The following is a 14,520-nucleotide window of genomic DNA, read 5'->3' as shown; positions in this document are numbered from 1 at the left end:
CAGCAGTGCAAGCTGAAATAATGAACAAATGTTTCCAATCGGTTTTCACTAACGAAAAGCAGTTTGTGGAAGGGGAGGGAGTGATTAGAAATGTACCGGTGATAAAAGATATAAAAGTGGAGGTACAGGAAGTGTATAAAATACTGGAAACTCAAGATGTAAGGAAAGCCCTAGGACCTGATGGAATTTCTGTTTGGGTACTGAAGGAATGCAGAGAACAACTGGTGGATAGAATTCACAGTTTAATTGTGTGTTCTCTGGAAGAGGGGAAAGTGCCACAAGAATGGAAGAGGGCAAATGTAGTACCAATTTATAAGGGAGGAAACAGGGAAGAACCCCTGAATTATAGACCAGTGTCTCTAACCAACATGGTCACAAAACTGTGTGAGAGAATCCTGAAAGACAGATGGATAAAATATCTAGAAGAGATAAATATTTTGGCTAAATGTCAGTTTGGATTCAGAAATGGAAGGTCATGTGCTTCCAACTTGTTGAGCTTTTACTCAAGAGCGATTGATGTGGTACAGAAGAGAGATGGTTGGATGGATTGTGTGTACTTAGAGATGGCCTTCGATAAGGTACTTCATATGAGACTAATGTGGAAACTAGAGTACGAGTACATAGGAGGACTGAAGGGGAAACTCCTAGAATGGATGAAAGACTTTTTGAGAGAGACACAAATGAGGACAGTAATAAAGGATAGGATGTCTGGATGGAGGGATGTAACAAGTGGAGTCCCTCAAGGCTCAGTGTTGGCGCCAGTAATGTTCCTGATTTATGTAAATGATATAGTAGATGGAGTGAACAGTTATGCAAGTCTGTTTGCTGATGATGTAAAGATCTTGAGGAAGGTAGAGGTTGAGGAGGATTGTAAAATGCTGCAAGAGGATCTGGATAGGATACATGATTGGACCTGGATGTGGGAAATGAAATTTTACGTAAAGAAATGTAAAATATTGAAAATGGGTAAAAGTACCAAAAGGCCATCACTGAATTATTTGTTGGGTAATGAATTAATCACAAAAACGAGAGAAGAGAAAGATTTGGGAGTGCTAGTCCAGGCTAGTTTGTCACCTGAAAAACATATTAACAAGATAGTTAGAGAGACGTGAAAACTCTTGATTAACGTAAGAGTAGCATTTCATTATATGGATGAGGAGATGATGAAAAAATTGATAATGGTCATGATCCGCCCCAGGTTAGAATATGCAGTGGTAGTGTGGTCTCCACACAAAAAGAAAGATATAAACAAGATTGAGAGAATACAAAGAACAGCAACCAAGATGGTCCCCAGTCTGGCAGATCTGTCATACAGAGAGAGGCTGGAAAAGCTGGATCTGCCTTCCTTAGAGGAAAGCAGAAAGAGGGGAGACATGATTGCAGTGTTCAGGACCATGATAGGAGTAGATAAATTTGACAGAGAAGATCTGTTCATATGGGATAAGAGAGCAACAAGAGGACACGGAATGAAATTGAAGAAGTCAAGCTGCTTGAAGGATATCAAGAAATATAGCTTTTCTTATAGAAGTATAGGCCTGTGGAATAGCCTGGACAAACAGATTGTCCACTCTAAAAACTTAAACGAGTTTAAAACTAAATTTGACTTACTGAGAAACAGTGACGGGAACCCATGAGCATAGCACATTTCGTGTATATCACAATTAGGTATATTAGGTAAATACATAAATATTTGGAACGACTTGATGAAGAGGTGGTGCAGGCAAAAAACAATCATGTGTGTAAAAGTAGACTAGATGAACGTGGATATGGAGACAGGATAACACGAGCTTTGCTCAAATCCTGTATACTACAAATAGGTAAATACAAATAGGTAAATACACACACACACACACACACACATACAAATAGAGAGAGAGAGAGAGAGAGAGAGAGAGAGAGAGAGAGAGTCCTTCCAACAATATGATTACAATATCTGTACAGTAACTTCTGTAACAATGCATAAGATAGTACTGCACACAGTACAGTACTGTATGTGTGTATGTACAGTACAGTACTGTACAATACATTTCCATTCGGTATGGGTATTCGTTTCAATACCAAAGTCAGCCACATTAGCCAAGCAGCCCTAATGGGACAAGTTAGGTTTGGTTAGGTTAGATAAGGATAACCTATGTAATTTTCTATGTACTGAGTATATTTTCAAGAAAATCCTATGGTTATTTCTGAAAGGACGAGGTGAAAATTGTTCCTGGCTGAGGGGTACAGGTGGGCACCATGCGTGTAACACAGACCACAAGCGACGAGTAAATGTACGATAAAACTACCCGTCGGCCTCAACACTGAATGGCGTGAGTCCCCCGACCTCCGGGATTAGTGCAAAACCACCTATCATGCGCGCCTATTTGCTTCCCTACTGAATGGGCAGAGTCGCCTGGCAGGCCGCATTAGTCATACACTGCCTGGGGCTGTGATTTACTGGTCATCCACTGTTGTCGTCACGTACTAACCCTTGTCTGGGTATTGGGAAGTGAACCTTATATGCAGCTGTCAGTCTGCCCCGTTCTGATTCCTCTGTGCTCAAAAGCAACCACGATATGGCAGCGCTGTACTGCTTCCTGGTGAACACAAGCCTGCATCTCAGTTCCCGCCTTTCTGTCCCTAATGAGTGGCAGCACTTGCAACATTGGCTGTGAATGGGGCTGAGTTTGTGGTGGTTCCCTACCTTCTTCAGGTTGTGGCCCTGCTCTGCTGTATTCTTGTGTGTGTGGTGATGGCCCCACCACCACCTGAGAAGCTGAAGAGGAAGGTTTTGACCCTGGAGAAGAAATGTGAGATATTGGACAAGGTTGACGCAGGCTGGACCACAGGACGAATACTTCATGAATATGATCTAGCCTGTTCAACACTGCTTGATATCAAGAAGTCATGCGACAAGCTTAAGCAGTACAGAGAGGACTTCGCCAAAAGCACACGTCACGGCGACAGGAAAGTAATGACCCACGCCCAGCATGCCATTATCAACCGGTTGACATTGATGTGGTTTCATCAGCAACGTGGTGCCAGTGTGCTAGTGCATGGGGCTGAGGTGAAGGCTGCTGTTGAGAAGTGTGCAAGCCTGCACAAAGGCACGACTTCAAGGCATCCAAGGGATGGCTCTTTCGCTTCCAGCTTCGCCATGGACTCACTGGCCGTAAGGCATATGATGAGGCTGTAGATGCGGCAGCGAAGGAAGTAGACCCATTTCGCCAGAAAGTGCAACACCTGATCAAGGACAAGGGCTTGCCCTTGGTCAAGTCTATAATGCTGAGGAAACTTGTCTGTTCTACTGCTCCTTGCCCACCAACACCCTGGCTGCAGAAAGGGAGAAGACTGTGCTCGGTTGGAAGTTGTCCAAACAACGTGTCTCTGTTTTGTGCTGTGTCAAAGCTAATGGGATGCAATGCCTCAAACTCATTGTTGTTGGACGTGCAGAACAACTACACTGTCTCCGTGGGTTGATGGATGGCCTGCCTGTTGTGTGGTACCATTCTGTGAAGGCCTGGTTTACCGGTAAGATCTTCAGAGATTGGTTCCACAGACATTTCTTCAAGGAGGTTATCCATTATCAAATGGAGGTCCTTGGTATCACTTGCGACCAGGTGAAGGCACTCCTGCTCCTGGACAATGCCCCCAAGCATCTGTCTGAGAAGGATTTGGTTGCTTTTGACAGGCGGATTAGGTGCATGTTTCTGCCACTTAATATGAATGCTCTGATTCAACCAATGGACCAGGGTGTGATCGTGGCTGTGAAGAGACTGTACCACCGGAGGTTCCTGAACGAGGTGATGATGTGCTGGAGGACGAGGATGCGGTGGAGGACACACGTGGGGAGCAGACCTTGCAGAATCTTCAGCGTTACAACCTGAAGTCTGCAGCGTTCAACTGGGCGAAAGAATAGAAGGAAGTCTCCTTGAAAACCCTCGAAAGTGGTTGGTCTTGCCTCCTGCAGGGAATCGAATCCGAGGGGTTTGATTCTGAGGTGTTTGACATGGATGATTTCCAGTCACCTTCGACCAGCAGGAGAGCAGGTGGACGTTGATGATGTGAGGGATTGGCTAGACGATGATGGCGGTGATCCTAGTTATCAGACCATGTCTGATGAGGAGATCATTGCTACTGCCTCTGTGGGCACGGAAGAGGACAGTAGGACCGATGAGGACGAGAATGAGGACCCTGACTTGCAGCCCTCCGCAACTCCTTCAATCCCTTGTCTCAGTGTCCTCCGTGGTTACCTGCAGGGGGTGCTGGAGTATGCTGAGCACCTGCATTGTGACAGGGAGTTGGTGCTGCTCTGCCAGCTGATGGCGCTATGGGAAGTCCGGGATGTCGTCATCCTCCGGCAGAATAATCCGTCCTACTGTCAGACCAGGATCGACTCCTCCTTGAAGCCTACAACCTCCATGAGTGCCAGCCCATTCTCACCATCACCATCACCACCACCACCACCACCACCACCACCACCACCACCACCTTGTCTCCTGCCTTCACCTTCGGACACATACCCGAGCACGTCGATGGCTGTTAAGTCACCGCTGGACATAAGTTTGCGCCTGTCTTCAGAGTCTCCTGAGGTAGGCTGGCCACTATCACTGCACTGTACATCACTGCTCATCGCCCAGCTCCAGCAGTTTCAGGAGGATGTGGAGGAGGAGTTATTGGAATTTTGCTAGGTGCAAATGTTTGCCACTGGACCACATGGGACAACTCTACGCCTGCTGGAGGTGTGCGGGTTAAGAAGCCTGTCTGCAGTGCAGTGGGTGGTAAGTGCCCCAATCGAATGTTTTTCGGCAGGTAACTTTAGGTTTCTTTCGTAGTTTCCTTGGTGTTAAAATTTATTTAGGATAATCCTATGTATGTTTTGCTCTCACAATATGGCAGAATGACCTCAAAACAGTGCCAAAAATAGGAGGGGTACTGTAAATAGTGTTTAGGTAGGGTGTTTTTTGTTCTGATATTTTTTTTTTTTTCTTTCCATGGTTTTCTTGGTGTTGAAAATTATTTTGGATAATCCTAGGTATGTTTTGATGTCAAAATATGGCAGAATGGCCAGAAGACACTGCCAAAATAAGAAGGGGTACTGTACATTCAGTAGTGTTTAGGTAGGGTGTCTTTTGGTTTTCAATGTTGTTGTTTTTGTTTTTGTTTTTTGTTTTTTTCATGATTTTCTTGGTGTTGCAAATTATTTTGGAAATAGTTCTATGTATGCTTTGATGTCAAAATAAGGTAGAATGACCTCAAAACACTGCCAAAATAAGGAGGGGTACTGTATATACAGTAGTGTATTGGTTTTCAGTGTTTTTTCTGCATGGTTTTCTTGATGTTTACCATTACTTTGGATATATGTGTGTTCTGATGTCTAAATATGCCTGAATGACCAGAAAACACTGCCAAATTAAGCATAGGTACTGGACAAATAGGTTAGGTATAAGTTGGAGGTGGGTATAGGTAGGGTCTGGGTAGGGTAGGGGAATAGTGTTCATTATCCAGATGTTGCCATTACCCGGACGTGCCTTTGGCTCTATTATGTCCGGATAAATGAGGGATTGCTGTACCTGAGTAGTGTGATGAGCAAGGATGGAAGTTTAAAGGATGAAGTGCTTGAAAGTGTAGAACAGGGAAGAAAGATTGTTGGTTCTTTGAAAGCAGTGGTAAGAAATTGAGAATTGAGAATGGAAGTAAAAAAGTTGCTGCATGATAGTATTACCAACTCTAACTTATGGAAGCAAAGCCTAGACCTTGTTGGAGGGACACTAGTCAAGAGTGAGAGCAATGGAAATGAGATATCTGAGAGGAGTAGGTAGAGTTACATAGACTGACAAATGAGGAAGTGAAGGAGCACTGTGGTATGGATGTGGATGTGATAGAAAGCATTAGGGAAAATACACTGAGACAGTTTGGCTATGATGAGAGGATGGAGAGTGAGAGACTAATGCGGAGAGTGTATGTAAGTGAGGTGGAGGATGGGAGAGGGAGGGGGAGATCAAGGATGAGATGGTGGGATGGACTGAAGAGATACATTAGAGGGAGTGGTGTGAGATTAGGGAAGGGCAGCAAAATGGCAAGGGACAGGGTGACATGGAGGTGATCTGTGTGTGGCCACCCCTTACTGGATTAAGGTTTCTGGCTATAGACTGATAGTCTGATAAAATGTGTTCTTGTCATCACTTTCTCAACCATGTCTATGTGTGTTTCTGGTACTTACCATAACATCATGTAATGTATTTAATAGTGGGTCTCAATTGACGAAAAGGGGAAAATTGGGATATGAGCTCAGGGTGCCCCTCCCCCCCTTTTTTTTTATTGCAATGAAGATGGAACCAAAGGTCAGGGGCCTGCAAATTGCTCACTCTGAGAAAAAAAAAAAAAAAAAAAAAAAAAAAAAAAAAAAAAATAACAGAGCCAAAAGATCCATTTATTTCGAGATGCCTGGGCACACTGCATTTGAAAGACTGGAGATTGTAGGAAAAACAGACAGAGGGAGACAATTCTAGAGTTGACCTGTTGCATACATGAAGGACTGGGAGTAACGGGTAACTCTTGCACTAGAGAGTTGGACAGAAAAGGACTGAGAGTTTGTTGCTAGATGGGTGCTACATGCCTGCCGTAGTGGTGGAGGGATGCAAGCAGGCAGTTCAGAGGAGTAGTGACCACTGAAGCAGTGATAGAAAAGTGATAAAGATGCAACAGTGCATCTTCAACAGAGGTTGAAGGGAGCCAGTAAGAGGAGGAGAGTTAATGAGATGAAAAGCCTTCAACTCCACCCTGCTGAGAAGAGCTCTGTATAAGGAGCCTCCCCACACATAAGAGTTGTACTCTACACAGAGACAAATAAAACTTGTGTATAAAGTCAACAACTTTGCAGAGGCAAAGAAGGTACAGAGTCGGCTTAGCACACCCAATCTCTTGGATGCAGATTTTACAAGAGAGGTGGCTGAATCAGTAGAGAAGCGGCCTGCAGTCCTAATGGACCCAGGATCGAATCCCGGCTGGGGCAGGGAACAGTTTAAGGATTTGAATTTCCTAAAAGCAGACTTTTCTGATCTACCAGATGACCCGCCGACATGTCGCAAAAATTCTTCCGCTAATACCAATACACCAGTCCTGTATGGGACAGCCCTAGCATGTATTCATTATGGATGGTGGGTGTTAGCGCCGAAGTGGTGACATGTGGAGGTGTAGGAAGACTACTGGGCCTTGGAATAGGTCACTGCCTCCAAGAAATAGGCCCTGAAGCCTTTGCCCAGAGTCAGACACGTTAAAAAAAAAAAAAAAAAAAAAAAAAAAAAAAAAATCTTGAGAGAATGAAACCCCTAGTGTGTTTAAAGATGATGCAGGATTAGCTGGATATTGTAAAAAAATTAGAGGGTACTCCTGTGGAAGATTTTGTTGGGTTGACAGATGTAAGAACAGAGTTTTTGATGCATGAAAAACAAGGTTATTTTTACCCCAATCAGAGATATGAGCCAAGTCTGACATTAGGAGTGCCATAGCCTCATCCCTTGTCTGCTGATGCAACTGTTGAGATGGATGCTGCGGGAAGTGAATGGAAAGGCGAAAGGTGGAGTCATCAGCAATTGAATGGATAGGGTTAGATGTTCAGCTCAGAAGGTAACTGATGAATAAAAGGAAGAAAGCTGGTGATAGACAGAGCCCTGAGGAACACCACTATTGACAGCTCTAGGAGACGAACGGTGGCTGTCTACAACAGCAGCAATAGAACAACCAGAAAGGAAGCTAGAGATGAAGACACAGATAGAAGGATAGAAACCATAAAAGGGTACTGTTGTTTGAAAATTAAAGATCGAAAGTGTTTGAGATCTCAAGTGCATTAGCAAAGCTTTTGCCAAAATCCTAAAAGAAGGATGACCAGGAGTTTGAAAGGTAGGTGAGAAGATCACCAATAGAGCATCCCTGGCAGAACCCATACTGATGATCAGAAAGAAGATTGTGATAGGAAAAATGCTTTAAAATTTTTTTTGTTAAGAACAGACTTGAAAAATGTTGAAATACAGGATGTTAAAGCAACTAGGTGATAGTTAGAGGGCTGGGAATTGTCACCCTTCTTTGGGACAGGCTGAATGAGAGCAAACTTCCACCAAGAAGGAAAGGAGCAAGTTGACAGACAAAGATGAAAGAGTTTACCTAGGCAGGGTGTAAGCACAGATGCACAGTTCATGAGGACAACAGAGGGACCCAATCAGGCCCACATGCCTCGTCAGTATTGAGGCCAGTGATGGCAGAAAATACATCAATTGATGAAGTTTCAATGTCAGCCATGAGGAAGTCAGAGGGGGGAAGTGACGAAGGAACAGTACCACAATCGTCTAAGGTGGAACTGGAGGAGAATGTCTGAGTGAGGATTTCTGCTCTATCAGTAGAAGAAATAGCAAAAGAGCCATCAGTGGAAAAGAGGAGGGAAGGATGATGTGGTAAAGTTGTCAGAAAAGTTTTTGGCAAAGTGCCAGAAAGAGCGGGGAAGAATTTGAGTTGGAGAGTTCAGAGCATTTAGTCTATCTATCTATCTATTGCCAGATGCCTCAATCCCATTCGGGGTAGCCACAAACAAATTGCCTCCACGTCGCCCTGTCCCCTGCCACTTCACTGCCCCGCTCCCAACTCACACCCCCCTCTCTTATATACTTCTCCACTCTATCCCTCCATCTCATCCTTGCCTCCCCCTCCCTCTTCCCCCCTCCACCTCACTCACATACACTCTCTTTGTCAGTCTTTCACCCTCCATCCTCTCCACATGGCCAAACCACCTCAGTGTATTCCTCCTAACGCTTCCTATCACATCCACATCAACACCACAACGCTCCTTTATATCCTCATTTGTCAACCTGTCTCTCCATGTGACTCCACAGGCTCCTCTTAAATAACTCATTTCCACTGCTCTCACTCTTTACTTGTGTCCTTCCAGCAACGTCCAAGCTTCACTTCCATATGTTAAGAGTTGGTATCACAATACTGTCATGTAGTAACTTTTTCACTTCCATGCTCACTTCCCTGTTTCTTATCACTGCTTTCAAGGAACCAGCAACCTTTCTTCCCTGCTGTACCCTTTCAAGCACTTCACCCTCCAAACCTCCATCCTTACTCATCACACTATCCAAGTACTTAAATGTACTCACATTTTCCAATTCCTCACCATCCAACCTCGCTGTACTGTACATTCACTGACTTCACCTCTCTCAAAGAGCATTTAGTATGGATGAAATTATTTTTTGCAAAGCAAAGAACAGACTCAGCATGATTCCAGGCAGAAATATAACAAAGGTGAGATTCAAGGGTGGGTAGACTCCGGTACCTTTTGCAAGCCTTCTTGTTGCGGACAGCATTAGAATAAGTGTGATTAAACCAAGGTTTTTTATGCATTAGTATGTGGATATGAGAAGGGAATGTATACTTCCATGCCCAAGAGAATAACCTCTATAATGTGCATGGCACACTCAAATGGCTCTTGGCCATGGAAGCAATAATCATTCCAGGGAAAATGAAAAAAACACAGCCTGAAGGCCTCCCAATCAGCAGCTCCAAAGTGCCACAGACGACGTTTCTTTGGAGAGTCCACAGGCCATATTAGAGCAACAGGACAGAGTAAGGTGACAAGATTTTGAACAGAGGAGCCCAACAAAGAGGAAAGATTTACAGCATAAGCAGAACGATTACTTATAAAGAAGAGGTCAAGTATGTTGGAACTCTCTCCAAGGCAGACAGGGATATGGGTAGGGTGCTGGACAAGTTGCTCTGGGTTATTAAGGATAGGAAAAATGTAGGATTGTTCACCAAGAAGAACAGTGAATGAAGAGGAAACCGAAGGTGGTAGTGAACACTGAACTCTCCTAGAATGGAGATTTCAGAGAAAGGAGATGGATAGGATGTGTTCCATTGCAAATGTAAGACAGTAAAAGAATTTTTCATTGTCAGTAGAATTAGGGGATAAGTACACAGTACAAATATATTCAGTCATAGAACAACAGGTAAGCTGAAGCCAGAGAGTAGAGAATTCAGAGGAATTAAGGAACACAAGAGATAGGTCATTGCATACATATAAACAACAGCCACCTTTGGCTTTGAAGTGAGTATAGAGAAAATAGGAGGATACAGAGAAGGGTTTGCTATCAGTTGCCTCAGACAGCTGAGTCTCAGTTAGAAAGAGACGGTGAAGTTTAAAGGAGAAGAGGTGGTGCTCAACAAAGAAAGTTAGAGGAAAGGCTGTAAATGTCGCAGAAATGAAGAAGTAAGTCAGACAGTGGTTCCAGGCATCTTGTTGGGTTGTGGGAAGATGGTGGGGGCATTTATGGTCCCCTCCCCCCTTGGGGACTCTGAGGCTTGGTTAAATGACACCATTTTGGTTGAATTTTGAAAAGGAAGTGTAGTGTGTAATGTGCATGTAGTTTGTTGTTGACAGTTAGAGAAACTTGTACTGGAGAGTATGCTGACCTATTCTCTGTGTTACGGAAACACTGAAAAAGTTCAGCAAAGGGGGATGGTCTGGAACTAGTCCCGAGGGCTGAAGAAACAGGAGCTCCACCTCTCCATGTCATCGGCTTTCCACTGACCTTGTAAGTATCGCCCTGCTCTACTAGTGCTAAAGTCTACTCCCACAGGTTCTATGCATTCATTATTGTGGAATTCCATTATCACAAACCACATATGGATGATAACCAAGGACTCACTGTACTACAACAGAACTACTACTACTGCAGTTAATACCACCACCACCATCACTACCACTACTGCCATTAAAGTTCTTAAGTAGCTTTGGGTGGAAATCTATTGCCATGAAGAAGCTACTGAAGATTACTGCTAAGCTCTTCACTGCTAGAGGTGTTCCCTAAGGTAAATGTACTCATCTAAAAAAAAAAAAAAAAAAAAATCATACAGAAGCAGTATATTTACATGTAACTGAATACAGTAATGTACATGAATGCTGAATCCAGTCCTCACTGTCAGTAAGGGATGTATTCTAAAATATGAAAAAAAATTTCTATACAACTGGTACTTATACTGTAAATTGGAGAAAACAGGCATATGAATTTTAAAGGAAACTGAAATGGTACTATGTAATGAAAAGTTAACAAAGCAAAACAAAAAATGAAAAGAAAATGCTTAATAAAGACTTGCTGTAATTAGCACATACTACAATACCTCCTTTCTGACTTACCTTATAGTCCTTTTCAATAAATCGTAAGCAGTAAGTCTTGTCCCATCCCTTGGGAAACACATCAAAACTAATCTGACCACCTGTTGAAGACATGAGAAATTACTTCAAACGCTGAGTAAGATTCTCAATCAAAATTAGCCTAGAGGATGATTTTTTTGTCTAACATAAAATATGGGCTCATGTACAGTGGCCAATCTTTTCAAGCAGTTAATATAGTGCCAAAAAGTATAGTGGAAAAAAGCTCTGCACAAAAGGAGACACTATTTATCTGTCCATTGCCACGCTCCTTAATCCCGTAAGGGGTGGTTACAAACAAATCACCTCCATGTCGCTCTGTCCCCAGCCATATCTCAGTCAAGCTCCCAGCTCACACCCACCTATCTCATATACCTCTCCACTCCATCCCTCCATCTCATCTTTGGCTTCTCTCTCCCTCTCCCGCTCCTCCACCGCACTCACATACACTCTCCTCGTCAATCTCTCGCTCTCCATCTGTTCCACATGGCCAACCACGTCAATGTGTTTCTTCTAACGCTTCCTATCACATCAACGTCCACATCCATACCACAACACTCCTTCACTTTCTCATTTGTCAGTTTGTCTCTCCATGTGACTTCAAATGCTCCTCTCAAATAACACATTTCCACCGCTCTCACTCTTGACCTGTGTCCCTCCAACAAGGTCCAAGCCTCACTTCCATACATTAGAGGTGACCAACAAGGTCCAATCCTCACTTCCATACATTAGAGGTGGTATCACAATACTGTCATCCAGTAACTTTTTCACTTCCATGCTCACTTCCCTGTTTCTTATGCTTTCAAAGAACCAGCAACCTTTCTTCCTTGATGTACCTTTTCAAGCACTCCATCCTCTAAACTTCCATCCTTACTGATCACACTACCCAAGTACTTAAATACACTCACGTTTTCCATTTCCTCCTCATCCAACCTCACTGTACATTCACTGACTTCATTCCTCTCGAAGAGCATAACTTTACTCTTCCCTACATTCACCTTTAGACTCTGTTTCTGACACACTCTCCCAAACTCATTCACCATGCCTTGCAGCTCCCCTTCGTCTTCACTTAGCAACACAGTGTCATCTGCAAACAACAGTACAGGGAGTTTGTTTCCAAACACTGCCCTATCTCATTAGGGCTGCTTCAACATTCACTACCCTACCATGTATCTCTTTTATAACCCCATCCATATACAGGCTGAACAACCACGGAGACATGACACATCCCTGTTTCAATCCAACCTTCAAAATAATTAAAACATTCACTCAGTTCACTGTCCACATACACTGCAGCCTTGGCACCCTCATAGATACTCTACACGACATTCAACAACTTCCCAGTTGCTCCATAAATTATATTCTTAATACTTTCCACAATCCTCGTGGATTGTCAGTGGGGAAAAGAACACCCATATTTTCACCTATGTTCCTACTCTGGCTCTATGGAAGACCCCCCCCCCCTTTTTTTCAACTCAACTGCATGAATAAAGCACAATATGGTTAAAGACTTGCATGAATACAGTGTGTTATGGTTAAAGACTTTCTATTCACCATAAGATATAATAAAGGGCTATTAACCCCTCCATGGCCGCCGGCGTCGAATGACGTTTAGCCGATCAACGGCCGCAGGCATCGTTTGAGCGCGGCCTATAAAAAATTGCAAAAATTTTTCGGAAGTGAACGAACGTTCTGAACGTCTTCACACTGACCTATACTATACTCCCTTACACCTCATCAAGCAGTTCAAAGCCTGCTGCTGTGATGAGTGGATTCTCGATTTTTTCGCCCTTAGCCATGCTTAACCCGCCCCATCCCGACGTTTTTGGACCTTTTATTTTTTTGGCTCAAACATCCGCTTTTGGTGAGAAACATCGAAAATTCATAGAGAAATCGCTCACCTGAGGTTTAAAATACCCGATTTAGGTACGAGTACTTCCTTACCTGACTGGGTTTTCTAACAGGCTGGCACCAAAGAAAACGAGTTCTATGGGAGGGTAACTATTTTATCCACTCATAAACAGTATTTATTAATTTACTTGGTACGAATTTATATGTAGTACAAGAGTATATTGGTTTTCAAACAATAATATAGGCATTATAAACATTGTTTCACTAACTAACTCATCACCATTCATGACCTTTTTTTTCCCACATTACCTGATCATCATTTCTGACTATTTCTTCCTCTAATGCTATGTAAACTTTGTCACTTTGTCCTCCACATTGTCATCGATTGGGGAATCACTCTGGCCCTGAATGTCTTTATTTGCCAGGTCACTGGTAACAGGTGAATTGCCGAGATAATGGCGTGCGGGGGGGGGGGTTATGCGGTGTAAGGCATTGTTCCTGCTTGGCATCTTGTAGAGGAATAGAGGAAGGTGTCCCGTGTATACGTGCCAAAAATCACTCATGAAATCACTCACGAAAATTGAAAATTGTGCAAATTAGAGACTTGCAAATGTTGCCGCATTCATTCACGTCGCCGGGACGGCGCGGGTTAAACAAGCACAACTACACCCAATATCTCGACCCAGGCAGAACATATCATCTTTGTCCTCTCTTGCAAAACACACAAAACCACCTGCTTACGATTATGAAGTAATACAGGCACATACAAAAAAGACATGATAATAAGTGAAAAATACATTTTTGTCTTGGTATCTTTACTTATTTGCTCAGGTTTGTTGTAACGGTTTGGATCAATTGATGCAGTGAAACTTGTAAAAAACTGCAAAAACCTTTGGGAAGTGAATGAAAATCTGGGACATGAGACTGACCTTGACTTCACCCTCTCACATATCATCTGTCAGTTTACTACCTGCTGTCATGACGAGTGGATGTACGATTTTTTCATTCGTGGCCATGCCTAAAAACACATAGTTACACCCATTATCTCGACCCAGACAGAAAATACAATCTTTTTCCTCCCTTGCAAAACACATACAACCACCTTGTTTATGAGACAGTAATATATATTGCGAAAATAACAAGGTAAAATGATAAAGATGAACGTAAAATGGTAGAGAAAGATGAACATGTTATTACAGAAAAAATACGTTTTCCCACCGTCTGTAAACTTATTTATTTCTCCCATTCCTAACAGATTATGTACTGAAATCATTCGATATCATCATATCTCATATATGCACAACATTTCAGCACCATTCGTATTGTTTTGGGAGGTAAAAAAAAACAACAACAACACCTGCCCAATTGCGTTGCAGCAGCGCCCCTGGGCAGCGGATATCGGTTCCCAATATTTCTGCAACTTCCGCACTCCATTGCAAGCAATAAAATGCATCTAGGAAGCAGGGAATTGCACTGTTAGGTGCATC

The 14,520-nt window shown here is 43.1% G+C and overlaps 1 protein-coding gene across 1 annotated transcript in view; it reads right to left on the bottom strand.

The window, feature by feature from the left end:
• The window catches only part of LOC145409303 (uncharacterized), a 232,271-nt gene that overhangs the window by 40,569 nt on the left and 177,182 nt on the right, over nt 1-14,520 (bottom strand). Inside the window, exon 4 of the mRNA XM_080279780.1 lies at nt 11,168-11,247. Within this exon, the coding sequence (XP_080135906.1) occupies nt 11,168-11,247 (80 nt within the window). The remainder of the gene's footprint in view (nt 1-11,167; nt 11,248-14,520) is intronic.

This window comes from Coenobita brevimanus, chromosome 80 (genome assembly GCF_032717465.1).
Source record: "Coenobita brevimanus isolate Jiangsu-jjx chromosome 80, ASM3271746v2, whole genome shotgun sequence".
Classification (NCBI taxonomy): Eukaryota; Metazoa; Arthropoda; class Malacostraca; order Decapoda; family Coenobitidae; genus Coenobita; species Coenobita brevimanus.
This window is presented reverse-complemented; position numbering and strand designations above follow the sequence as displayed.